At 50.4% G+C, this 26,487-nt stretch overlaps 1 protein-coding gene across 2 annotated transcripts in view; it reads right to left on the reverse strand.

Annotated features, from left to right (window-relative positions):
• Positions 1-1,957: 1,957 nt before the first annotated feature.
• PPP1R36 (protein phosphatase 1 regulatory subunit 36) overlaps positions 1,958-26,487 on the reverse strand; it is a 41,396-nt gene continuing 16,866 nt past the window's right edge. For both annotated transcript variants that reach the window (XM_077323872.1, XM_077323874.1), the window contains exons 7-11: positions 21,685-21,828; positions 6,289-6,331; positions 5,517-5,713; positions 3,617-3,811; positions 1,958-2,255 (exon numbers count right to left, since the gene is read on the reverse strand). In XM_077323872.1, the coding sequence (XP_077179987.1) occupies positions 2,018-2,255; positions 3,617-3,811; positions 5,517-5,713; positions 6,289-6,331; positions 21,685-21,828 (817 nt within the window). In that variant the 3' untranslated portion in view covers positions 1,958-2,017. The remainder of the gene's footprint in view (positions 2,256-3,616; positions 3,812-5,516; positions 5,714-6,288; positions 6,332-21,684; positions 21,829-26,487) is intronic.

Below are 26,487 nucleotides of genomic sequence, written 5' to 3' on the forward strand. Positions count from 1 at the left end.
CAGGCAAGCCGAGGCAAACCGTCAAGCACAGCGAGAGAGGCAGCCAAAATCTTGTTGGGATCATGACTGGATTGATTTGATCTCAGTTGTAACTGAAGCTAGAAGCTCCTTCCCTGCCACAAATTCTGCTGGTCTTTCAGGTGCTCCTGGACTCTGGCTCTTTTCTCCTGCTCCAGGCAGACTAACAGGGCGACCCGTCTTGGAAAAGGAGCAAAGACTCAAGAAAGCTCCTTCCCTGCCACAAATCTCTTGCTAGTTTTTCATGTTAGTCTGTCTGCAGGAACAGAAAAGAGCAAGAGTCCCAGAAGCACCTGGAAGACTAGCAGAATTGGAGAGCCAACATGGTGTCATGGTTAAGACTGGTGGACTCGAATCTGGAGAAACGGGTTTGATTCGGAGGCTATGGGTTCTCAGGACTCAAAGCTCCCCTTGTCAGATAGGTCTCTGTGTGTCTTTGTTTATATATTTTATATGTTGACTGGAGACCTCACAGAAGACATTTTGTACGTTCAAAAAACAAACCAGGCAGCTGATAAAACCTCACAGCTGCTACAAGGCTGGATATGGGGGGCGAGGGAATCTCTTGTCAACACAAAGGGCAGTTCCCAGGATTCTCTGCCTAGAGCAACATTTCTTAGCTTTTTACCATTGAGAAACCCCTGAGACATTCTTCAGGCTTTGAGAAGCCCCAGAAGTGGCGCCATCGTGCAGAATATGGTTGGGAAGCAGAGCTGTGGACACGCCCACCTGAGCCCCTCCCTTTCCCACCCCCTCCAGGCCCCTCATTGGCTATCTGTTGGGGGCAGGTCACCACGACCGTATGTGGTCATATCACCCTTGAAATATTTAATAAGTTTTTTTTAAATAGATCAAAAATGACTTAACTCCCACCCAATTGGGAAACCCTTCCCTGGCCATCAAGAAATTTCAGGGTTTTGCACAGCCCTGGTTGAGAAAACCAGGGCTAGGGTGTAACAACAACCTAGGTTAGCAAATGGATTCGTTCTGAAGCAACGGAAAAAAGTTTGAACCCAGCGGCACCTCTAAAACCAACAAGTGTCATTCCGGTTATCAGCTTCGGTGTGCATGCACCCTTCTTCGCCTACCAAGTATCTGAGGAAGTGAGCATGCATGTGAAAGCTTAGACCCAGAATTACAATTATCGGCCTGAAAGGTGCCCCGGGGCTCAAACTTTATGCATTTATTAATTCCATTTTTGACCGCCCCTCTCTGTAAACCGTCTTCGGGAGGTTTACAACATTTTGGGCTAACGACAACATTGAAAATTATTACGATTATTAACATTAACATTTAAAGCATCATACAAAAGAACATTAAAACACTAAACATTAGAAAACTCTTATTATTCGCCAGTCTCCGGTGTTTGGAACTCTGTTCCCCCTTTCCACTCCAGGGTGGGTAATTCTGCAGGGAGGGCCCTTCGACGTCTTGCTGCTCGGTGGTCCCAGCTCAACACCTGGTGGAAGAGCTCCATTTCCCAGGCCCTTTGGAACTGTGAAAGTTCTTATGGGGCCCACAGTTCTTCCAGGAGCTCCTTCCACCAGGTAGGGACCGAAAAGGCCCTGGCCCTGCCTGAAGCCCAACGTACATCTCTCGGTCCAGGGATCACCAGCCTGTTTGCACTGGTCAAATGAAGCTCTCTTTGGGAGACACAGTTCCAGGTTAGCAAAGCAGCTCTGTTCAAGATCAGGGGTAGTCAACCTGTGGTCCTGCAGATGTTCATGGACTACAGTTCCCATGAGCCCCTGCCAGCAAACGCTGGCAGGGGCTCATGGGAATTGTAGCCCATGAACATCTGCAGGACCACAGGTTGACTACCCCTGATCTTGAAATCCCTCTGTAGTTTTATGGATGCTGTTGGATTGGCTCAGCTTTTCCTCATTCTGGAACAACGACGGGGAAGGGGGGCAGGGTGACATTCCAGGCACAAGCAAGATGCGGCTTCCAAAAAAACGTTTAATGTGAGAAAAAGCTTCCCCCTGACGCTAGCAGAAGGCTACTGGGAATTCTCGGCGTAGTCGGCCTCTGTCGTCGCCCTCGAGACGGCCTCGCAGGAATGCTGGTCGCTGCCTTCGTTGCCCACGGGGCAGCTGAGCAGTTCCCGGGCAATGAGAGAGGAGGAGCTGGTCAGGGCGTTCTCCTGCGCCTCCTCCTCCTGCTCCTCCTCCTCCGTGCGGACGGGCAGCAGCGTGTGGGGGCTGAACTTGCTGCGAGGGGCACCGATGATGCCAATCCTGTGGGGGAAGGACAGCCGGGCGTCAAAGGAGGATCGCCCTTCCCACGATCAGGAGGAGGAGTTGGTTCTTCTAGGCTGCTTTTCTCTACCCGAAGGAGTTTCAAAGCGGCTTACTGTCACCTTCCCTTTCCTCTCCCCACAACAGACACCCTGTGAGGGAGGTGAGGCTGAGAGAGCCCTGAGATTACTGAAGAAGAAGAAGAGCTGGTTCTTATATGCTGCTTTTCTCTACCCGAAGGAGTCCCAAAGCGGCTTACAGTCGCCTTCCCTTTCCTCTCCCCACAACAGACACCCTGTGAGGGAGGTGAGGCTGAGAGAGCCCTGAGATTACTGGAGAAGAAGAAGAGTTTGTTCTTAGATGCCGCTTTTCTCTACCCAAAGGAGTCTCAAAGCGGCTTACTGTCACCTTCCCTTTCCTCTCCCCACAACAGACTCCCTGTGAGGGAGGGGAGGCTGAGAGAGCCCTGATATGACTGAAGAAGAAGAAGAGTTGGTTCTTATAGGCCACTTTTCTCTACCCAAAGGAGTCTCAAAGCGGCTTACTGTCACCTTCCCATTCCTCTCCCCACAACAGACACCCTGTGAGGTTGGTGAGGCTGAGAAAGCCCTGATATTACTGAAGAAGAAGAAGAGTTGGTTCTTATATGCCACTTTTCTCTACCCGAAGGAGTCTCAAAGGGGCTTACATTCGCCTTCCCTTTCCTCTCCCCACAACAGACCCCCTGTGAGGGAGGTGAGGCTGAGAGAGCCCTGATATCACTGCTCAGTCAGTGCCGTGGCGAGCCCAAGGTCACCCAGCTGGCTGCATGTGGGGGAGCGCAAAATCAAACCCAGCATGGCAGATTAGAAGTCCGCACTCCTAACCACTACACCAAACTGGCTCTCTGAAGAAGAAGAAGAGTTGGTTTTTATATGCCGCTTTTCTCTACCCGAAGGAGTCTCAAAGCGGCTTCCAATCGCCTTCCCTCCCTCTCCCCACAACAGACACCCTGTGAGGGAGGCGAGGCTGAGAGACCTTCTGACAAGACCTCTCTGTGAGAACAGCACTATCAGGACTATGACGAGCCCAAGGTCACCCAGGTAGCTGCCTGTGGAGGAGTAAGGAATCAAACCCCGCTCGCCAGATTAGAAGTCCGCACTCCTAACCACTACACCAAGCGGGCAGCTTGCGATCTTCACGAAAACGTGAAATTCGCTTCCATCCTGGGTGAAGGGAGAGCCCCGAGAGCAACTGAGAGACCTACATTTTAGGCCCTCGTGTGAAATGTAACCCCCAAGTGAGTTCAACGGCCAGGGCGTGCCAGGCGGCAATCCCCATTCGTTTCCCCGTAATGTGTGACACAGGCCCATCCTCCTTACTTGGACTCGGACACGATAGAAGACAAGGGAGGCAGTTCTTCGGGAAAGGAGCTCCGGGGAGTTCTGCTGGGATGCAGGTAATGGTCCTGGAAAAGGTACTGAGCGCTGTCTTTCGCCATCGGTAGCAATGTGCTCAGCACAGGCGACCGCTTGTCCAAGACGCTCCTGATGGCTGGTTGCTTGAGCCCAGGACTCCTGGAAAGAATTAGAGGAGGGATGTTGAAAGCACGAGCAGATCAGCCAAATATTTTAAGAGCAGCAGGTGCTGACCTGGAAAGTTTCCACCACTGCATTCCATGCAAATGAGATTCCTTCCTCTCCTGAAATGAACTCTGGAGGGGAGGGGGGCCCCAATTCTACTGGTTTTCAACATGGTTCCCTTTGAACCAAAAGAAAGGTCATGTCAAGCGCCTCTTGGCCAGTGGCTGTGGCCCTATCAATAAGAAGAAGATAGAGACAGAGTTCAACGAGATCTGAACACAATGGGAAAATGGGCAAATGAGAACAAGATGCAATTTAATAAAGATAAGTGTAAAGTTCTGCATCTGGGTCAGAAAAATGAAAAGCATGCCTACTGGATGGGGGATACGCTTCTAGGTAACACTGTGTGTGAACGAGACCTTGGGGTACTTGTGGATTGTAAACTAAACATGAGCAGGCAGTGTGATGCAGCGGTAAAAAAGGCAAATGCCATTTTGGGCTGTATCAACGGGGGCATCACATCAAAATCACAAGATGTCATAGTCCTATTGTATACGGCACTGGTCAGACCACACCTGGAATACTGTGTGCAGTTCTGGAGGCCTCACTTCAAGAAGGACATAGATAAAATTGAAAGGGTACAGAGGAGAGCGACGAAGATGATCTGGGGCCAAGGGACCAAGCCCTATGAAGATAGGTTGAGGGACTTGGGAATGTTCAGCCTGGAGAAAAGGAGGTTGAGAGGGGACATGATAGCCCTCTTTAAGTATTTGAATGGTTGTCACTTGGAGGAGGGCAGGATGCTGTTTCCGTTGGCTGCAGAGGAGAGGACACGCAGTAATGGGTTTAAACTACAAGTACAACGATATAGGCTAGATATCAGGAAAAAAATTTTCACAGTCAGAGTAGTTCAGCAGTGGGGTGGGCTGCCTAAGGAGGTGGGGAGCTCCCCCTCACTGGCGGTCTTCAAGCAGCGGCTGGACAGATCCTTCTCCTGGATGCTTGAGGCTGATCCTGCATTAAGCAGGGTGTGGACTGGATGGCCTGGAGGGTCCCTTCCCACTCCAGGATTCTCTGAGTCTAGTTCAGCAGTGGAAGGGGCTGCCTAAGGAGGTGGGGAGCTCCCCCTCACTGGCGGTCTTCAAGCAGGGGCTGGACAGATCCTTATCCTGGATGCTTGAGGCTGATCCTGCATCGAGCAGAGGGTGGGATGAGTTGACCTGGATGGCTCCTTCCAGCACTATGTTTCCATGATTCTATTCTATGACATCCCTAGAGCAGTTTTCCAGCTTGGTCGTATATATAAGGCATGTAGATGTCTAAAGCAAGCAGCATGCAGATGGAAACAGACACCTGCTGCTTTCAAAAAATGAAATTAAGCCAGCCAGACTGCCAGAAGCATGATGGGAAGATCAGGACCGATGTCTCATGCAGGGCTTGGATTACTAGAAGACACACCTGTAAATCAAGCTGCAAAGGGAGGCCTGGGCCCCAGGCGAAGAACCCGTTGGGAATGTTCCTTTCGAACCCGGCTCTCTAGAGCAGAGGATGCCACTCTTAACCGCAATACTGCGTTGGCCCTCCCTTCTTCCCTGGAAGTCTTGTTGGCCTCCAAGTTCCTACTGGACCCAAACATTGCTCCTCAACACAGCCCAACACCGCTGTCTCTCCAGGAGGCAGAGAGGGAAGGAGGCCGTACCTGCGACTGGGGGAAGGACTCCTGACCAGCTCCGCGGCCACATCGGTCTTGATCACCTGGTTGGCCCGGACTTTCTCCCTCAGCGCGGGATTGAAGATGTTGGTGCGGAGGAGACGCCCGACTTCCTGCTGGATCTCCTTGAGGTTCCTCTGCTTGAAGGCCACGTACGCCACGTAGGAGCTGAAGTTGTACAAGCCCTGAGGGGCAAACAAAGGCAGCCCTGGGGTCAGGTTTCTTCACTTGCCCAGAAGACACAAGAAGAAGAAGAAGGAGAGGAAGAGGAAGAGGAAGAGGAAGAGGAAGAGGAAGAGGAAGAGGAAGAGGAAGAGGAAGAGGAAGAGGAAGAGGAAGAGGAAGAGGAAGAGGAAGAGGAAGGGAAGAGGAAGAGGAAGAGGAAGAAGAAGAGGGAGAGGGAGTGGAAGAGGAAGAGGAGGAGAAGGAAAAGAAGAGGAAGAAGAGAAGGAGAAGAAGAAGAGAAGAGAAGAGGAAGGAGAAGAAGAAGAGAAGGAAGGAAGGAAGGAAGGAAGGAAGGAAGGAAGGAAGGAAGGAAGGAAGGAAGGAAGGAAGGAAGGAAGGAAGGAAGGAAGGAAGGAAGGAACTCCAGGGTTCAATCCTCTGTGGATTGGACCCTAGAATTCTGCTCCAGCACTGAGCCATGACTAATCTCCTCTCAGCGGTCATGGCGAGGCTCTGCTGTCTCACCTGGCCCATGCCACAAGCACAACTTCTTTTCCAAGAGACTCAGCCTTTCTCCTCCCCGTGTCCTCCTTACCTCAAAGAAGTCCCTGTCCTTCTGGGCTGCGGATGTCTTCCTCCTGCAGTGGGAAAGAGAAAGATTCTGGTGGGTCGCCGCCTCGGTCTGAAGAAGCAGGACAAAGTGCATCATTGGTCTGAAGTCAAATTTTGTCTCTGGCAAAGAGACAAAGAGAAAAATCCTCTGGGTTGTACAGGCCAACTCTTGACACCCCAAGAACCGGGGATGAGGTTGGAGCTTTGCAAGGAGGAACAGGCCTGATTTTCAGTTTGGGGGCCACTTAGATAGCCCTGGCTAATCCGATTTCGTCAGACCTCAGAAGCAAAGCCCAGTCAGCCCTGGCCAGTATTTGGATGGAAGGCATACAATGACCCTGATATTCCTTGTATATCAGGGCCATTATGCAGAAATGGGCAACGGCAACCCCCCCCCCTGCATGTCTCTTGCTTCAAAAGCCCTACAGGGTCACGCTTAATGTGCCCAAGTTCCTTTCTTTAGAGCCATCAAAGCAAGCCGCCAATCAATGCACTTGCATGTGGACTAAAAGGAAATCTGCATTTGGGTATCTGAGAGCCAGTGGGTATAGGGGATAAGAGCGACACCCTCTGATCTGGAGAACTGGGTGTGGTCCCCCACTCCTCCATACGCAGCCAGCCAAGTGACCTTGGGCTAGTCACAGTTCTCTCGGTTGTTCTTGTAGAGCAGTTCTCTCTGAGGTCTCTCAGCCCCACCTACCTTGCAGGGTGTCTGTTGCTGGGAAGAGGCAGGGAACGGTGGTTGTAAGCCACTTTGAGACTTTTTGGGGCGGTAAAAAGCCCCAGTTCTTTTTCTCAGAGAAGAAGACCAATACGAAGGAAAGGTAAAGGTAAAGGTATCCCCTGTGCAAGCACCAGGTCGTGTCTGACCCTTGGGGTGACGCCCTCTAGTGTTTTCATGGCAGACTCAATACGGGGTGGTTTGCCAGTGCCTTCCCCAGTCATTACCGTTTACCCCCCAGCAAGCTGGGTCCTCATTTTACCGACCTCGGAAGGATGGAAGGCTGAGTCCACCTTGAGCCAGCTGCTGGGATCGAACTCCCAGCCTCATGGGCAGAGCTTTCAGACTGCATGTCGGCTGCCTTACCACTCTGCGCCACAAGAGGTTCTACGAAGGGAAGGAGGGGCAATTCAACAGAGAATGAGGCTGTGCATTACAACAGGGTCCCTTCCAGTGCCAAAACTTAACAAGGATGTTGTTTTCAGAACTGCTGGCTCCCGAGGGAACAGTTTCCCTGTCTTAACAAGGCACAGAGCTCCCAAACAGGCAAGGCAATGTGGGAAAGGAGGTGTGGCCGCAAAGGACGCAGCACAAGAGACATTGGCAGAAACGACCAAGAAACGATAACATGGAGGTTTATAAATGTCTTGGCCGGCAGCAAAGGAGAAACCGGCTTGTTCTCAAATGGGAGCATGAGATACTTTCAGAATCACACAGAGCTGGAAGAGACCCCCGAGGGCCATCCGGTCCAGCCCACCCACCCCCCACCTTCTCAGGACCTTAAAAAGTCACACCTTCCTGACAGGTGCTCCTCCAATCTCCTCCCCAAGACTTCCGGAGGAGGAGACTCGGCCACCCTCCGAGGCAGCCTATTCCACCCACGGACTGCCCCTGCCGTCAGAAAACGCTTCCTGATATTGAAGTGGAACCTCCTTTCGCATGATTGGAACCCATTTCCCCTCGTCCTTCGTGCCTCTGAAGCTGCAGTAAACAAGTCCTCTTCAACATGGCTACCGTTATGTCGCCAAATGCAGCGATCGTATCCTCTTCTCCAAGCTACACCTCCCCAACTCTCTCAGCCTCCCCTCGCTAGGCCCGGATTCCAACGGCCAGCGCCATGGGTGGCTGCGTTAGTCTGTCCGAAGCAGCAGATGAGAACAAGAGCCCAAATTGGCAGCAGGGATGGAGGTTTTGTAAGTCACTGCATCTGAGGGAGTGAGCCGTGACTTATCCCCTGCTACAAATTTTGCTGGTCTTTCAGGGGTTCCTGGATTCTGACTCTTTTCTCCTGATTCCCATGGGACAGAGATCAGTTCACCCGGAGAAAATGACTACTCCAGAGGGTGGATCCTAACCGTGTTATTTCTTCACGCTCCAAACCCGGCCCTACCCAGGTTTCTCCCCCCCCCTCCCTGCAAATCTTCTGGAATTTCCAAACCCTCAGTTGGAAACCCCACCTATAGAAATGGCACAGAAATTTCCTAAAGAGCCAGTTTGGTGTAGTGGTTAGGAGCGCGGACTTCTAATCTGGCATGCCAGGTTCGATTCTGCACTCCCCCACATGCAGCCAGCTGGGTGACCTTGGGCTCGCCATGGCACTGATAAAACTGCTCTGACCAAGCAGTGATATCAGGGCTCTCTCAGCCTCACCCACCCCACAGGGTGTCTGTTGTGGGGAGGGGAATGGGAAGGCGACTGTAAGCCGCTTTGAGCCTCTTTCAGGTAGGGAAAAGCGGCATATAAGAACCAGCTCTTCTTCTTCTTCAGTAATCTCAGGGCTCTCTCAGCCTCACCCACCCCACAGGGTGTCTATTGTGGGGAGAGGAATGGGAAGGCGACTGTAAGCCGCTCTGAGCCTCCTTTGGGTAGGGAAAAGCGGCATGTAAGAACCAACTCTTCTTCTTCTTCAAATAAAAACATTTCCCCAAATAAACTAAACAGTGGGCACAGTAAGGGGGTGATTACAGAATCATAGAATCATAGAGTTGGAAGGGGCCATACAGGCCATCTAGTCCAACCTCCATCATGTTGTTCCCTCTGCTGTCAAAAACCTCCCTGGTTGACTTCTGGCCCCCAATCTCTCCAAGGCCGGGGTAGTCAACCTGTGGTCCTCCAGATGTCCATGGACTACAATTCCCATGAGCCCCTGCCAGCAAACGCTGGCAGGGGCTCATGGGAATTGTAGTCCATGGATATCTGGAGGACCACAGGTTGACTACCCCTGGTCAGTTGGCAATGCCAGCTCCTTTCTTCCCTGCAGCCTGTTCTCCTGTCGTGAATTTCCTGGTTCGTGGGAGGCCTCCCTAAACACAGCCTGAAATCTGGCAGCGTGCATAGATTTCGTGCCTGCATCTGTGAGAACACAAGGCCATTTTCCCTCCTTGGGTCAAAATGCCCCGAAGGAACCTGGCACTCTTCGTCCTTATATAACCTCTCCCAATGCCAGAACCGCCTGCTTCCTTCCTCGAAATTTGAGGCACCGACTAACAAAAGGGGCAAGCGAAAAGCAAAGGAAACACTGGGCGGGGGGGGGGGGGGACAAAGGATCCATCTGGGGACAAGGCCACTCCCTTCTGCTTGGAATTAAACAATCTGGAATGATTCAAGCGGGTAGCCGTGTGGGTCTGAAGAAGCACAACAAAATCAGAGTCCAGTAGGACCTTTATTCAAGAGGTGAGCTTTCGAGTGCAAGCACTCTTCATCAGACTAAATTAACCACCATCATAACAGTGGAAATATAAAGCGAAAGTTAATTCTGTTAAATTAGTAAACTGAGTCACCTCATCCAAATTCAGCCATATGATAATTCTTTTCACACTTGGGTGGACACTTGGCCAGCAACGAATGGTGACAGCCTGATTTATGCTAAGTAACAGCCCTTAATCACTAATGTAAACAGTTTTATTTCTCCTATGTTTTTGTGAGCCAGAACTGAATTACAGGGGACTGATGGGCTGTTTGATGGGCAAAAGAAGAAGGGGACAACGACAGAGAATGAGGCGGCTGGATGGAGTCACTGAAGCAGTCGATGCAAGCTTAAATGGACTCCGGGGAATGGTAGAGGACAGGAAGGCCTGGAGGATCATTGTCCATGGGGTCGCGATGGGTCGTACACAACTTCGCACCTAACAACAACAACAACGATGGGCTGTTATCATATCATATGGCTGAATTTGGACGTTGTGACACAGTTTACTAATGTAACAGAATTAACTTTTGCTTTACATTTCCACTGTTATGATGGTAGTTCATTAGTCTGAGGAAGAGTGCCTGGAATAAATCTTTGTTGGTCTTAAAGGTGCTACTGGACTCTGATTTTGTTAATCTGGAATGATTGCTCTGATTCGACCCCCTCGATGCAGAACAGTCATACCCTACATGCATTGAAAGGAGGAGGAAAATCAACCTTTGCTCCACCCCAAACTATCATTTCTGCACACTCAGCTGCTATTAAAGGGGTGGGGCCTTTTTTCTACCTGTTCTTCTCACCTGGCTAAGGAGAACTCTGCTTTAGAACCTAATAGACCGGAATCCGTGCGTATTTATGGAGCTCTCAAAGGGAGGGAGGGCATTCAATACGAAACAAGCCTTACAGCAAGAATATCAGCTGACGTGAACAAGACTGGAGGGGATGGGCAATGATTGGGCCACAGCCAGAAACTTCCCCCAGACCACACTGGCCGCAGAAAGCCAATTAGCAAAAATCAGGCTTTCTCAACAAGAGTTGCGTGAATCCCTGGGGTTTCTTGATGGCCCTGGAAGGGTTTCCTGCATGGGTGGGAGTTAATTAGTCTTGTACATGTTTTTTTTTTAATGTGTTAAACATTTAGGGGGTGATACGACCATATATGGTCACATTGACCCACCTCCTCTCTCAAAGTGGCCAATGAGGGGCCTGGAGGGGGTGGGAAGGGGAGGGGCCCCGGGTGGGCGTGTCCACAGCTCTGCTTCCCAACCCTATTCTGCACGATGGCGCCACTGCTGGGGCTCCTTGAAGCCTGGAGAATATTCCAGGGGTTTCTCAATGGTGACAAAGGTCGTGAAAAGCTGGCATAAACAGAGAAGTTTCACGGCCCATTTACACTGGGCCAAGATACCGAAAACCCTGTTTCTATCATGGACCAGTATTATAAGAACACCGGAAGAGCCCTGCTGGATAAGTCAAATGGTCCATCTAGCCAGGGGTGACCAAAGTGTGGTTCTTCAGATGACCATGGACTACAATTGCCATGAGCCCCTGTAACTGTAGTTGGTGGACTTTGGAAGAGCCACAGTTTGGCCATTCCTGATTAATCCCACATCCTGTCTTATACGCTGGCCAGTTCTTTTCAGAGCGGTTTATCCCCTTACAAGACTTCCAAGCTGCAGAACAGACAGACTTCTACCTGGAGCCCTTTTCCCCGGGACTGAGATGCGGCCAGAGAGACAGCTGCTGCTTTGAATTTCTACCCAATATGCAGCTGTTAAAAGTACAAAATCTGTCCATCTTTTTCATTGCCAGAGTGTGTGGGGCAAGAGACACTGCAATTTTTTAATATAGAATCATATAGTTGGAAGGTACCTCCAGGGTCATCTAGTCCAAGCCCCTGCACAACGCAGAACTTCACAACTACCTGCCCACCCACAATGAACCCAGTTTTATGCCCATGATTCCCCCCCACACACACATCAAAAATCTCCAGAATCCAGCCTAGCCTGGAGGAAATTTGACGACCATCCCACAATGGCAATCAGCAATTCCCTGGGTAGGCAAGGAAGGGCCACAAGAGACAAACACTGGCCCATCCCAGTTTGGTGTAGTGGTTAGGAGTGCGGACTTCTAATCTGGCATGCCGGGTTCGATTCTGCACTCCCCCACATGCAGCCAGCTGGGTGACCTTGGGCTCGCCATGGCTCTGATACAACTGTTCTGACCGGGCAGTGATATCAGGGCTCTCTCAGCCTCACCACCCTCACAAAGTGTCTGTTGTGGGGAGAGGAATGGGAAGGCGACTGTAAGCCGCATTGAGCCTCCTTCAGGTAGGGAAAAGCGGCATATAAGAACCAACTCTTCTTCTTTTTCTTTTTCTTTTTCTTCTTTTTCTTCTTCTTCTTCTTCTTCTCCTCCTCCTCCTTCTCCTCCTCCTCCTCCTCCTTCTCCTTCTCCTTCTTCTTCTTCTTCTCCTCCTCCTCCTCCTTCTCCTCCTTCTCCTTCTTCTTCTTCTTCTTCTTCTACTTCTTCTTCTTCTCCTCCTTCTCCTCCTCCTTCTTCTACTTCTTCTTCTTCTTGCCCACCCACTCCCAATCTGCCCAAGTTCATAAAATCAGCATTCATATCCTTCAAAGCAAATTGTTCTGGTTGAGTTGCTGAGCAATTTTGCTCATGTCAGATCTTGCACCCGCAGCACTTTGGGCTGGGCTGTGGGTAAAGCGCACTCAGCCTAGGGTTAAACCCAGAGTCGGCATGACCTGTTCTCCCTGGTGAATCAACACAGAAAGGAAAACAGCTCCTGTGCCCCGAGCGGCAGGGAGGGCGTCGTTGCTGAACCTGCAGCCGGTCACCCGAGGGCCCATGGCTGACAGAGTTCCACCCATGCAGAAACCCACTTTGCCACAGAGGCAAAAGGTGTGGAAAGATTTGGTGGTTGGGAACTCCTAGGCCACCTGCACCCTCCTTGGTCTTCTGCCCATACAGAGACCCACTTTGCCAAAGGGGGAGAAAAGGAGAACGGACTCGGGGGTTGGGACAGTGTGATGCGGTGGTAGAGAAGGGGCTGCCTAAGGAGGTGGGGAGCTCCCCCTCAATGGCCGTCTTCAAGCAGCGGCTGGACAGATCCTTCTCCTGGATGCTTTAGCTGATCCTGCACTGAGCAGGGGGTGGGACTAGATGGTCTGGATGGCCCCTTCCCACTCTAGGATTCTAGGAGTCTAGTTCAGCAGTGGAAGGGGCTGCCTAAGGAGGTGGGAAGCTCCCCCTCACTGGCCGTCTTCAAGCAGCGGCTGGACAGATCCTTCTCCTGGATGCTTTAGCTGATCCTGCACTGAGCAGGGGGTGGGACTAGATGGTCTGGATGGCCCCTTCCCACTCTAGGATTCTAGGAGTCTAGCTCAGCAGTGGAAGGGGCTGCCTAAGGAGGTGGTGAGCTCCCCCTCACTGGCCGTCTTCAAGCAGCGAATGGACAGCTCCTTCTCCTGGATGCTTGAGGCTGATCCTGCATTGAGCAGGGGGTTGGACTAGATGGCCCCTTCCCACTCTAGGATTCTAGGAGTCCAGCTCAGCAGTGGAAGGGGCTGCCTAAGGAGGTGGGGAGCTCCCCCTCAATGGCCGTCTTCAAGCAGCGGCTGGACAGATCCTTCTCCTGGATGCTTGAGGCTGATCCTGCATTGAGCAGGGGGTTGGACTAGATGGCGTGGATGGCCTCTTCCCCCTCTAGGATTCTATGATTCTGATTCCAGGAAGAGACCCACTTTGCTACAGAGGCCGAAAGTGAGAAATGACTTAGTGGTTGGCAATTCATGGGGCACAGAAGGACTCTTTGGTCTTCCAGACCAAAGCAGAGACCCTCTTTGCTGTAGAGGCGGGAAGTGAGCAGTGGTTGGACACTTATGCATGTGCTCTCCCCTGTCTTCTCCTGGGTCCAGGCCCAGACTGACTGACCATGGACGATGCCGCCTCTCTCTTGCATGATCCTGCAAGGCATGTCTGTGTGTCTGAATGCGCCATCTTCCAGTGATTTTGAGCACATGATGTTGTCCTGACCGGAGTGGGACCAATGAGTCAAGGTCAGACTCGGTGTTTACAGCAGGGCTGGAACAAGCTGAACCCATCCTTATAATATACGCCTTTTTTCTCCTCCTAAGCAACTGGGTCACAAGGCAGGGAGCAGGTCAACGAGACAGAAATCTCAGAAAGATTAAAACATCGGACGATCAAAACCGCAATCAGAAACGCTAGAAGCACCTATAAGACACCCTCACCTCTATGAACTGACGGTTTTCTTCAAGGGATTCCAGAGCTGGCTCTCTTTAAAAGTTCCTTACAAAACTGCAGAAGAAAAAGAGTCTTCCTAACATCTTTTGGAAGGTTCTTCTACTACAGACAGACTAACACAAATCTTGGAAGTGAGCCGTGACTTACGATAGCTCATCACCCATCACAAATTTTGTTGGTCTTTCGGGTACTCTTGTTCTTTTCTCCTGCTACAAACAGGCTAACATGCCTACCCATCTTGGATGTAAGCAGAGACTCATGAAAACTCCTTCCCTGCTGCAAATGTTGCTAGTCTTTCAGGTGCTCCTGGACTCTGGCTCTTTTCTCCTGCTACCGACAAACATAACTGCCCAATGATCTCGGAAGTGAGTCGTGACCCAAGAAATCTCCTCCCTGGTCTCAATTTTTGTTATTCCTTCAGGTGTCCTAGACTCTGGCTCTTTTCTGCTGCTAAGGTAAAGGTAAAGGTATCCCCTGTGCAAGCACCGAGTCATGTCTGACCCTTGGGGTGACGCCCTCCAGCGTTTTCATGGCAGACTCAATACGGGGTGGTTTGCCAGTGCCTTCCCCAGTCATTACCATTTACCCCCCAGCAAGCTGGGTCCTCATTTTACCGACCTCGGAAGGATGGAAGGCTGAGTCGACCTTGAGCCGGCTGCTGGGATTGAACTCCCAGCCTCATGGGCAGAGCTTTCAGGCTGCATGTCTGCTGCCTTACCACTCTGCGCCACAAGAGGCTCTTTTTCTGCTGCTACAGACAGAGGAACACGGCTGCCCTTCTTGATCCACACCTTAAAGTTGCCTTGATGCATCCTCTCGGGTATTCCCTCTCTGTTTCCCTCTCTCCCCGCCCTATTCTTCATTATCTTTTTGGGCCTCTGGCCAGGCCCCAACCATCCATGACCTGATTGTCGTCCCTTCTTCCCCCAGGCCTGCTCTCACAGCGGTGCTTCCTGTCTGGCTCGTCTCCATGCGGGGAGAAGTGATAACAGGAATGCGCTCAAAAGAAGCATCCAACCCAGGGCATGTCTGAACCAGGAGCTTATACTGGATCTTGGCTGTAAAACTAAATTCAAAGAAGCAGGGAGAATAAAAGCAGGCATCCCATTGCATAAGGCTTTGAGCTTCCATTCACCCACATCTGTTCCTTCATCATTCTCAGGCCCCTCGATGGGACAGAAATAGGGTTGCCACCTCTGGGTTAGGAAATACCACGGGATGTTGGGGGTGGAGCCTGGAGAGGGCGGAGTTTGGAGAGGGATGGGACCACAGCAGGGTATAATGCCCTGTTGGTCCAGCCTCCATAGCTGCTATTCTCTCATAGAATCATAGAGTTGGAAGGGACCTCCTGGGTCATCTAGTCCAACCCCCTGCACTATGCAGGACACTCTCAACCCTCTCGCTCATCCACTGTCACCTGCTACCCCCTTGAACCTTCACAGAATCAGCCTCTCCGTCAGATGGCTCTCCAGCCTCTGTTTAAAAATCTCCAAAGATGGAGAACCCACAACCTCCTGAGGAGGCCTATTCCACTGAGTAACTGCTCTAACTGTCAGGAACTTCTTCCGGATGTTGAGGCAGAATTTCTTTGCATTAATTTCATCCCATTGGTTCTGGTCTGTCCCTCTGGGGCAAGAGAGAACAACTCTGCTCCATCCTCTACATGGCAGCCTTTTAAATACTTGAAGATGGTTCTCAGATCCCCTCTCAGTCGTCTCCTCTCCAGGCTAAACAGACCAAGCTCCCCCAACCTTTCCTCGTACATCTTGGTCTCCAAACCCCTCACCATCTTTGTTGCCCTCCTCTGAACATACTCCAGTTTGTCTCCAAGTGAGGCCGAACCAAAGCAAAGTAAAGCGATTTCAGGAAGACTGATCTTTGTTGCCTCAAGTTGGAGATCAATTGTTAACAGTAGGCGATCTCCAGGGCCTAGCTTTCCTGGTAATTCTGTTCCTCGGCTCCAGCAGAACGATGATGAAGACATTGAAACCGTTCAGGGTTTTCTATCCCTCGGCTCTGTCGCCGAGCGAAAGGGAGACTGCAACCAAGAAATCCGATGTATTTTTATTAACGAGGCTCATATAATAGGAATTCGATTAACAGGCTTGTGAATTTTTATGGTGTGTATAGGTTTCGTGGTGTTACTGACTCTGTTGACCATACTTTTGTCAAATGGCTTAGGACTGCAATAATAAAATCGATCGATTTCCCGCAAGTGAAAACAAGTGGGTCGCTGGGAGATATGGCCCCATAGCACCCTCTGTGTGGGTGTGAAGTCGCCATCAACTTGCTTCTGACTTACGGCAACCCAATGCATTAATGCCCTCCAAGACATCAGCTCTGGTCTGGCAAAGCCATGGTTTCCTTGATAGAATAAAATCTTAGAGTTGAAAAGGGGCATGCAGGCCATCTAATCCACCCCCTGCTCAATGCAGGATCAACCTAAAGCGTCCAGGATTAGTATCAATCTAGCTTTACCAGGGCTATGGGGAGCTCAAGGTCACCCAGCTGGCTGCCTGTGGAGGAGTGGGGAATCAAACCCAGCCCACCAGATTAGAAGTACGCACTCCTAACCACTACACCAAGCTGGCTCTGGCTAAAAGGGGCTACCCAAGCTTCAGCTTGTGGGGGGAGGTCAGGGGAGGAGGAATTCAGTGACCTAGAATGGTACCATAAATCTCTCCACATATTTCTCCACACCCTTAGAAGGGGAGAATGTTTCTCAGAATAAACTTCCTAGTGTCAACTACATAATTTTTCAATCCACGCCGGTGGTTGCTTCAACGTTACGCACCAAGCAGCCGAGGGAGCGTTTGCCAAAAGACACCCATCAAACTGACTGTATACATTTCTGGGGACTATTTTTGAACCCCAGTGTTGCTACAACAGTCCCTGGTTCCAGAGAGGGAATCACAGCCAAGGCCGTACGATGAAATCACCTACGGAAGCCGAGGAAAAGCAGAGAGAGATGGGAAATGACAGAGACGGAGGGCAAAATCTTAATCTCCCTGCTGTAACTCTAACTTTCCTCATTGATTCAAGAGACAAGGTGGCTGGTGGCTCTCAACTTCCCTCCTCTCTGGTCCTTCCATCTTCTTTCATCACGAGCTGTCCCTGTTGATTTCATAGAATCACAGAACCATAGAGTTGGAAGGGGCCATACAGGCCATAGAATCATAGAGTTGGAAGGGGCCATACAGGCCATCTAGTCCAACCCCCTGCTCAATGTAGGGTCAGCCCTAAGCATCCTAAAACATCCAAGAAAAGTCTGTATCCAACCTTTGCTTGAAGACTGCCAGTGAGGGGGAGCTCACCACCTCCTTAGGCAGCCTATTCCACTGCTGAACTACTCTGACTGTGACATTTTTTTTCCTGATATCTAGCCTATATCGTTGTTCTTGTAGTTTAAACCCATTACTGCGCGTCCTCTCCTCTGCAGCCAATGGGAACAGCATCCTGCCCTCCTCCAAGTGACAACCTTTCAAATACTTAAAGAGGGCTATCATGTCTCCTCTCAACCTCCTTTTCTCCAGGCTGAAATTTCAGTATGGTACAGATGTTACTGTCTCATGCAGAGTTACTCCAGTCTAAGCCCTGCAAAACCAACGGGTTTAGCCTGAAGCAAATCTATGGTCTTGGCGGGGAGTTTTGTGGATACCGCGGACTGCCAAAATGATCAAATCAAGCTGGACTCTCCCTTTAAAAAAAAAAAGAGCTTTCTCAACCAGGGTTTCATGAAACCCTGAAATGTCTTGACAGCCCTGGAAGGGTTTAGCAAATGGGTTTACAAAATTTGGGGGGTGATCAGCCTTTCTCAATTTTCTTACCCTTGAGAAACCCCTGAGACATTCTTCAGGCTTCAGGAGACCCCAGAAGTGGCTCAATGGTGAAGAATATGGTTGGGAAGCAGAGCTGTGGACACGCCCACCTGGGGCCCCGCCCCTTCCCACCCCCTCCAAGCCCACCAATGCCCATTTTGGGAGGAGTGAGTGGGTTGACATGACTATATATGGTCATATCACCCGATAAATGTTTAACAATCTTTGAAGCTATATTAAAAATTAATTAACTCCCATTCATTTGGGAAACCCCTCCAAGACCATCAAGAAACTCCAGGTTTCATGAAACCCTGGTTGAGAAAGCCAGGCATATATGGCCGTGTTGACCCCCCCCCCCCAAAATAGCCTGGAGGGGGGCAGGGGGGGCAGGTGGGCTTGTCCACGGCTACATTTCCCACCAATATTCTGTATGATTGCGCCACTTCTGGGGTTTTTCGAAGCCTGGAGAATTTTTCAGGGGTTTCTCAATAGTAAAAAATATTGAGAAATGCAGATCACCCAGAAGCTAAAATGACTAAACTGGGACGGTTGTCACATTGCAAGAAAACAAGACTTAGTGGAAACGATGATGCTAGGAACAGCGGAAGGCGGCAGGAGAAGACCCAGATCCAACAGGAGATGGCCTTCGGTCTGCAGGACCTGAGCAAGGCTGCCAATCATGGAACATTTGGGAGATCGTTACATCACAGGGTTGCCGTTAAGTTGGAAGCGTCTTGATTGCACATGGCACACCCAAAGCCGCACCATGTTCCAGCTCTGGGCCATTTCTCTGATACGGATCTTCGGTCCAAAGACTACCGATCCGAAGGATTGCAACGGAGGCGATTCCCTTGGCGTTTCCCGACCAGCGTCCCTGGCAAACTGAAAACACCAGACAGAAAACCTGCCAGAAGTTAGTCGCCGGATAAAAGAGCTGAGCCGGTGGGCGGAGGAGTTGGCTTCTTCGCTCAGAAGTCTCTGCGTTCAAAGCGGCTTCCCCCTCCGTAAGCCAGCGTGGTTAATTCAGCCGTAATTATTTTAAACAAAGGCGCAGTGCATTTGGCTGAAGCTGAAACGCACCAGCAGAGCAAATGACAGACTGGGGGATTCAAGGTACCATTAACATGGGGGGGGGAGACATTTTTACTTTGCCTTTAGGACAGAAAGGCAACAGGCCAAATAAGATGGGCCAGAGAATTTTGTCAGGTGCAACGCAGCGTGGGGTAGTAGTTAAGAGCAGCAGCTTCCAATTTGATGAGCTGGGTTGGATTCTGCACTCCTCCACGTGCAGCCAGCTAGGTGGCTTTGGGCCAATCACAGCCCTGATAGTGCTGTTCTCACAGAGCAGTTCTGTCAGAGCTCTCTCAGCCCCACCTCCCTCACAGAGTGTCTGTTGTGGGTCATTTATAAGATAGTTACCTTTATGGACCTTTGATACTAATAGACCCCAATTATATGGCTTAAAATCTAAATTATAAGGTAAATAAAATATAAGAATTAGGTAGTGGGTTGAAGACTTTGTATCCCTGGGGAAAAAAAGCAATTTAGAAATAAGTTTACTGAGGAAGTAAAATATGAAAACGAGGTTTTACACCTAGGAACTCGTTCTGAATAAAGCTTTTGGGCATTGCCAGCTTCGAAATTTCTTTCTGTTTATTCATTTTTGGCTGACGGGTCATCACTGCTTGAGACTCCTCTGGACAGTGAAAAAAGAGGGGTATAAAAACCAACTCTTCTTCCTCTTCTATGGGTGGGGAAGGAGGGGAAAGCTGTGTGCCCCTGCTGGCAGGGGCTCATGGGAATTGTAGTCCATGGACATCTGGAGAGCCACAGTTTGGCCACCCCGTGGTCATGCCACCCAATAAATGTTTAACAAATTTTAAAAATACATTGAAAATCAACTCTCACCCATTCAGGAAACCCTTCCTGAGCCATAAACAAATCCCAGGCCTGCTCCAGGGGAACTGACCTTGGTCATCCAGTCTAATGGTGGGAGACCTCCAGGCACCCCCTGGGAGGTTGGCAACCCTAAGGGAAGGCCAACTCCAAACAAAATTATGAAGAAAGGTTGGAGGAGCCACGAAACGCAGGAAGCGCACGGAGAAGGTGGCACAAAGACAGTTCGTCATGGCAATAATTGGCCACTTCCCGCCTCTTTCCCCCGAGGATTTCGAAACGGCGCAGGCCAGCGTGGCACAGGTTAACCGCCCAGAAACCACGGTTGGCCTGCCTTCCTTCCTTCCTTCCTTCCCTCAGGCAGCGATCTCTAACGCACGGGCCCTGCCAGCCAGTTTCCCAGAGCCTGTTTCCTTCTTCCCCAACGCATCTCTTTCCCAAAGCAAAGCCCCATTTCTCTGTCACGTCACTATAACAAGAAGCGTTTCGAGGGGAGGAGCAGAGTAGGCGTGCCGTGGCCTTCCCCTGCAGCATGTTCCTCGGTGGTCTCCCGTCCCCCAAGTACTGACCCTTCTTAGCTTCTCAGCACTGAGAACATTGGGCTATGGGGTAGTCAAACTGCGGCCCTGCAGATGTCCATGGACTACAATTCCCATGAGCCCCTGCCAGCATTAGCTGGCAGGGGCTCATGGGAATTGTAGTCCATGGACATCTGGAGGGCCGCAGTTTGACTACCCCTGGATGCCCTTTATGTCCCTCTAAAACTGCCCTTTTTCACACCTTCAGTTGCTATTAAAGGGACAACCTTTTTCTTCAGACTAGCCTTGCCATGTTCCCCCTGGCATCCAACACAGAAGGGGGATACGGCTGCCAGATCCAGGCTGGGAAACTCCCCGAGATTTGGGGATGGAGCCTGGGAAGGGCAGGGACCTCAGCGGGCCACGATGCTACAAAGAACACCCCATCCATTTTCGCCAAGGGAGCTCTGTCCTGTGGAGATAAAACTGTAATTTCCAAGGAACCCCCAAATCTCAACTGGAGGCTGGTATTCCTCGTTCAGACTTGTTGGCAATCCTAAATGGCTTCAGGTTCCTATGGCAGCCATTTTGGCATTGGCCCCCACCCGCTTGGGAAGCCATTTTGCGACTCACTCTGACTAACTCCCACGGCAGCCATTTTGTGGTGATGCCCACTCCCTGTTTCCAGCATTCCAGAAGGATCCATAAGGTATTCTTGGTACTGGAGTGCAACCAGTCATATAGATTTTTTTCTGATGCACATGATATACACTCAGCATAGAATTATATAATAGCGAAGAGAGGTGAGCCTAGGCATATGCCATAGGAGGGGGTCTCCAAAAAGTCTAAAATTTACCTATATTGGTTGGAGCCATAATTTACAGATCCCATTCAACCACTCAGCTACACTTTATAATGATTTTTGTATAAACATTTTATATAGAGTTTATTGTCACAATTCTGACCACTGAGGAAGGCCCAGTAAGTTTCGAAACGCGTTTGGTCTTATGTGCTGTTAGTTCTGTATAGTTTTGATGTAGTTTTTTCTGTTTGTAATTGTGCACTATAATAAATAATTAACATTTTTACATTATTTTATTGTACAGCCCAACTTCTGAGTTCCTATCTGTAAAGGTTGGGTTGTGTTCCTTTTTTTGGTTTTGGTTTTCCATTGGCCTCATATAACATGGATTGTCTTATATTCTTAAATTTGCGGACCCCTTGCCTAAAGCAGGGGTAGTCAAAGTGGTCCTCCAGAGGTTCATGGACTACAATTCCCACGAGCCCCTGCCAGCAAACGCTGGCAGGGGCTCGTGGGAATTGTAGTCCATGAACCTCTGGAGGACCCCAGGTTGACTACCCCTGTCCTAAAGCATCTCCGCTGAATGGGCTGCCATGGTGCCAAGCCGTGAATTATCGCAGAGGGAACATATTCTGGGCACAGCCAGTTCCTTACTTTCCACAAGCCATGTGGTGCCGATCCGCCATTCCCAATCCCAGGATGAGGACGCAGTACACTTCGGCAAGGTGTTTCTTGGTCACCTCCATCCTCCTTTGGGTCTCCATCATTTCTTGCTTTTCTAAGGCACTGGGCTGTCCACTTACCAGGTAATAAAAAAGACATTGTTTAGGGCACAGGAAGGTTAATCCAGACCAATTTTTTTAAACAATTTTTTTTTAAAGATTTGGGTTTTATACCCCACTTTTTACTTTACTTATACCCCACTTTTTACTACCCAAAGAAGTCTAAAAGTGGCTTACAATTACAGAATCACAGAATCATAGAGTTGGAAGGGGCCATACAGGCCATCTAGTCCAACCCCCTGCTCAACGCAGGATCAGCCCGAAGCATCCTAAAGCATCCAAGAAAAGTGTGTATCCAACCTTTGCTTGAAGACTGCCAGTGAGGGGGAGCTCACCACCTCACAATTGCCTTCCCTTCCTCTCCCCACAACAGACACCCTGTGAGGTGGGTGAGGCTGAGAAAGCACTGACAGAACTGCTCCATGAAAACAGCCTTAAGAGAACTGCGCCTGGCCCAAGGTCACCCAGCTGGCTGCACGTGGAGGAATGGGGAATCGAACCAGGCTCTTCAGATTAGAGGCTGCGCTCTTAACCACTACGGCACACTGTCTCTCTTTCCTAAACTACATATTCAAAAGCATGATAGAAGGCCACACCAGAATGGGGAAAATCAATTTCAAATCCCCACACGTGCAGTGGAAGCTCCCTGGGTGATCTTGGGCTTATATTTCAGCCTCGCCTACCTCACAGGGTTGGTGTGAGGATAAAACCGAGGAAAGAACGAAGCTGTAAGCCACTTTAGGAGATCGCTGTGGAGAACGATGAGGTAGAAATATCCGAAAGGTGAAATATAAATATCCAAAATGGAAACAAGAAAAAACTGTACTACTCCCAACCTTAGAATGGCCCTTACATTGTTACGTATCCAGCCAAGGCAAACAGCCTTTTAAATGGCTGTTGTCACCAAACACAAAAGGAACAATTTCACTGCATTTGCGGAACTCCAATTCTTGAGGGCTTACACCATTATATCCTGGATGGCCCACTTCATGAAGAACCCAGGGCCAATTTTTTTTGGTTCTGCTTCTCCCTGGTTCCAACTGCCACTCAGCTGAAGAGAAATTACTACTTCTGTCATCAGACTCCGAGGCCTACATTTCCTGTAAACCAGTGGTCCCCAACCTTTTTATCACCAGGGACCACAACGGCGGGGACCACTCAACGCCTTTTACTGAGGCGGTGGGGGGGGGGTAGTTTAATCCTCTACTCCAGTGGTCCCCAATCTTTTTTCGGCTGGGGACCGGCAGGGCAACTGCCCCGCCCGTGTAGCGCGCATGCGCGCCCGCGCACATGCATCGTGCATGCGCGGCACGGCCCTGGTTCCCTCTCCACCCCCTCCCGCAGTAAGACGCTTCCCAGGCCGCAAGCTTGCGGCCTGGGAAGTTTTTTACTGCGGGGGGGCGGGGAGAGGGAGCCACAACCCGGCGCCATGGCCTTCGCGGCCCGGCAGCGGGCCGCGGACCGCAGGTTGGGGACCACTGCTCTACTCTCAACCACTGCCCTAACGCTGTCTGATCGCTATGGTAATGTTTAAACATCCCTTCAAAATAAGAGACAGACACGCCACAACAATGAACATAAGGAACATTTTATTTTCATGGACATTTTAACTCATGACAATGACAAATCAATGGGAACCCTGAGCTTGTTTCTCTGCAATGAGATAGTCCCATCTGGGAGTGATGGGAGACAAGGACACCCAAAGTGTGTTGTCAGGGGCCGGGGGGATGAAGTAAAGGGCCGGGGAGGGGGGAGAAGGCGTCTTTCGGGGCCCACCTCCAATTAGTCGAAGGACCACATGTGATCTGCGGCCCACAGGTTGGGGATCGCTACTGGAAACCATCTGTCTTTGCTCAGGCTGCTAAGAAGCGGAGGTCCAGTGTGGTGTCTCTGGGAGATGTGACCCAAGGCTAACCTTATTCTTTGTATAGTTGTCTCATAGATTATACAGCGTTTTATATTTTACCTTTTTCTTTTGTGGTCTTTAATGTTGCTTCGCTTGGCTTAAATGGAAATAAACTTTATTCATTTTGCTCATTCAAAACGAGGAAGAAAAAAAAAACGAATGGCCTAATCTACCTGACAGGGTTGATTTGGAAACAACTTGCAGGTGGGAAGAAGTCTGAGCTTGAAGAAGAAGAAGAGTTGGTTTGTATAGTCTGATTTTCACTGCCCAAAGGAGTCACAAGCGGCTTACAATAGCCTTCCTTTCCTCTCCCTGCAACCAGAGACCCTGTGAGCTCTGACAAAACTGTTCTGTGAGAACAACACTATCAGGACTGTGACTGGCCCAAGGTCACCCAGCTGGCTGCATGTGGAGGAGCAGGGAATCAAACCTGGCTTTGCCAGATTACAAGCTGCCCCTCCTAAACATAAAATGCGCTAGCTGACCAAAAGATTATTTAAAAATCTACAAATTATCACAGAATGCCATCCTGTATGCAAATTTCAAGGGGAAGGTACAGGGTATATGTAGAGAGCCAGTTTGGTGTAGTGGTTAGGAGTGCCGACTTCTAATCTGGCATGCCAGGTTCGATTCTGCACTCCCCCACATGCAGCCAGCTGGGTGACCTTGGGCTCGCCACGGCACTGATAAAGCTGTTCTGACCGAGCAGTGATATCAGGGCTCTCTCAGCCTCACCCACCCCACAGGGTGTCTGTTGTGGGGAGAGGAATGGGAAGGCGACTGTAAGCCGCTTTGAGCCTCCTTCAGGTAGGGAAAAGCGGCATATAAGAACCAACTCTTCTTCTTCTTCTTCTTCTTCTTCTTCTTCTTCTTCTTCTTCTTCTTCTTCTTCTTCTTCTTCTTCTTCTTCTTCATTTGCAGAGCCTATATCTTTCATCTGGGACAAAGCTCCCGTATTCTCCCTTCCCTTAAGAAACAACTTTGGCAAATGGGTCTTACATCACGCCACCCCTTTCAGGAAAGCACTGGCGCTTCCGTGAGATCAGCAGCTATTGTCCCAGCCCCACCCTGGGCTTCGAATGACTGCCATGCAAATACAGCTGCAGTTTCAAGCCAGATCTTCCCCGACCAGCCGATGAAACACAAGGTGAGCTTCACAGGAACTCTGCACAGGAACAAGGATGCTGTTAAAAGCACAAGATCCAGGTGAAGGCAGGATTCCACCCCACCCACCCCCCGTGCTCCTCTGGTAGTCTTGGAAGCAGAGCATCCAGACACAATAAACAAGTGCAAGATTCAGTACAGGGGACCATGCTGGGGCCCTTGCACAATGCCATGCTGGCTCTCCATGTGACTCAAAGCCTTTTTGTAGCATATACCAGGAACCACTGCAGCAAAGAAATTAAACGACGCTTGCTCCTGGGGAGGAAAGCTATGGCAAATCTAGACAGCATCCTAAAAAGCAGAGACATCACCCGGCCAACCAAAGTGCGTCTAGTCAAGGCTATGGTCTTCCCAGTTGCAATGTATGGCTGCGAAGGTTGGACCATAAGGAAGGCCGAGCGTCAAAGAATTGAGGCTTTTGAACTCTGGTGCTGGAGAAGACTCTTGCGAGTCCCTTGGACTGCAAGGCGAACAAACTGGTCAGTCCTAGAGGAGTTCAGCCCTGACTGCTCCTTAGAAGGCCAGATCCTGAAGATGAAACTCAAATACTTTGGCCACCTCAAGAGAAGGAAGGACTCCCTGGAGAAGAGCCTAATGCTGGGAGCGATCGAGGGCAAAAGAAGAAGGGGACGACAGAGAATGAGGTGGCTGGATGGAGTCACTGATGCAGTTGGTGCAAACTTAAATAGACTCTGGGGAATGGTAGAGGACAGAAAAGCCTGGAGAATCACTGTCCATGGGGTCGTGAAGGGTCGGACACGACTTTGCACCTAACAACAACAAGGTACCACAGCCACAAACCCTTCAGGTGCAAGCCTGTTTGTGGGTTGACAGAAACTCTGCAGGACTCGAGAGCCACCCTGTAAGGCGGGCAGGTGCTGATTCAGCAGACCAAGAAAGATGGTGACTGACAAGCACTTGTTCACATAATGCTACTTGCAAAATTAGGTGTGGCCCCCGGCAAGAGACACGCCTGGTTGCAGAACTGCCTCGTCTGGCAAATGTTCAGTGCATGAGACAAGGAATGCCTAAATACCCGGTTGAAAAGGCTGGGATCCAAGGGCTTGGCTTTCACCTGAAAACCCGTCCGGTTTCAAATCAATTACAGCTGCAGGAAATCTCAGATCGGAATCTCCAAAGGTTTCTTTTCCAGGACGAAAGCAACTGTATGGAGCCTGAATGTCCACAGGGTGGGAGGAGAAGTGACGCGGGGAAAAGAATGTAGCAGGAAAAAATTTAGCAAAAGAATGTAAGAAGAGCCCTGCTGGGTCAGACCAGGGGTCCATCTAGTCCAGCCTCCAGTCTCACACAGGGGCCAGCCAGTTCCTCTGGAGGGCCAGCAACAGGGCAGAGAGGCCGAGGCCTTCCTAAGGACATCACAAGAGCCCTGCTGGGTCAGACCAGGGGTCCATCTGGTCCAGCCTCCTGTCTCACACAGGGGCCAGCCAGTTCCTCTGCAGGGCCAGCAACAGGGCAGAGAGGCCGAGGCCTTCCTAAGGACATCACAAGAGCCCTGCTGGGTCAGACCAGGGGTCCATCCGGTCCAGCCTCCTGTCTCACACAGGGGCCAGCCAGTTCCTCTGCAGGGCCAGCAACAGGGCAGAG

The sequence above is a fragment of the Paroedura picta genome, chromosome 2 (assembly GCF_049243985.1).
Source record: "Paroedura picta isolate Pp20150507F chromosome 2, Ppicta_v3.0, whole genome shotgun sequence".
Taxonomy (NCBI): Eukaryota; Metazoa; Chordata; class Lepidosauria; order Squamata; family Gekkonidae; genus Paroedura; species Paroedura picta.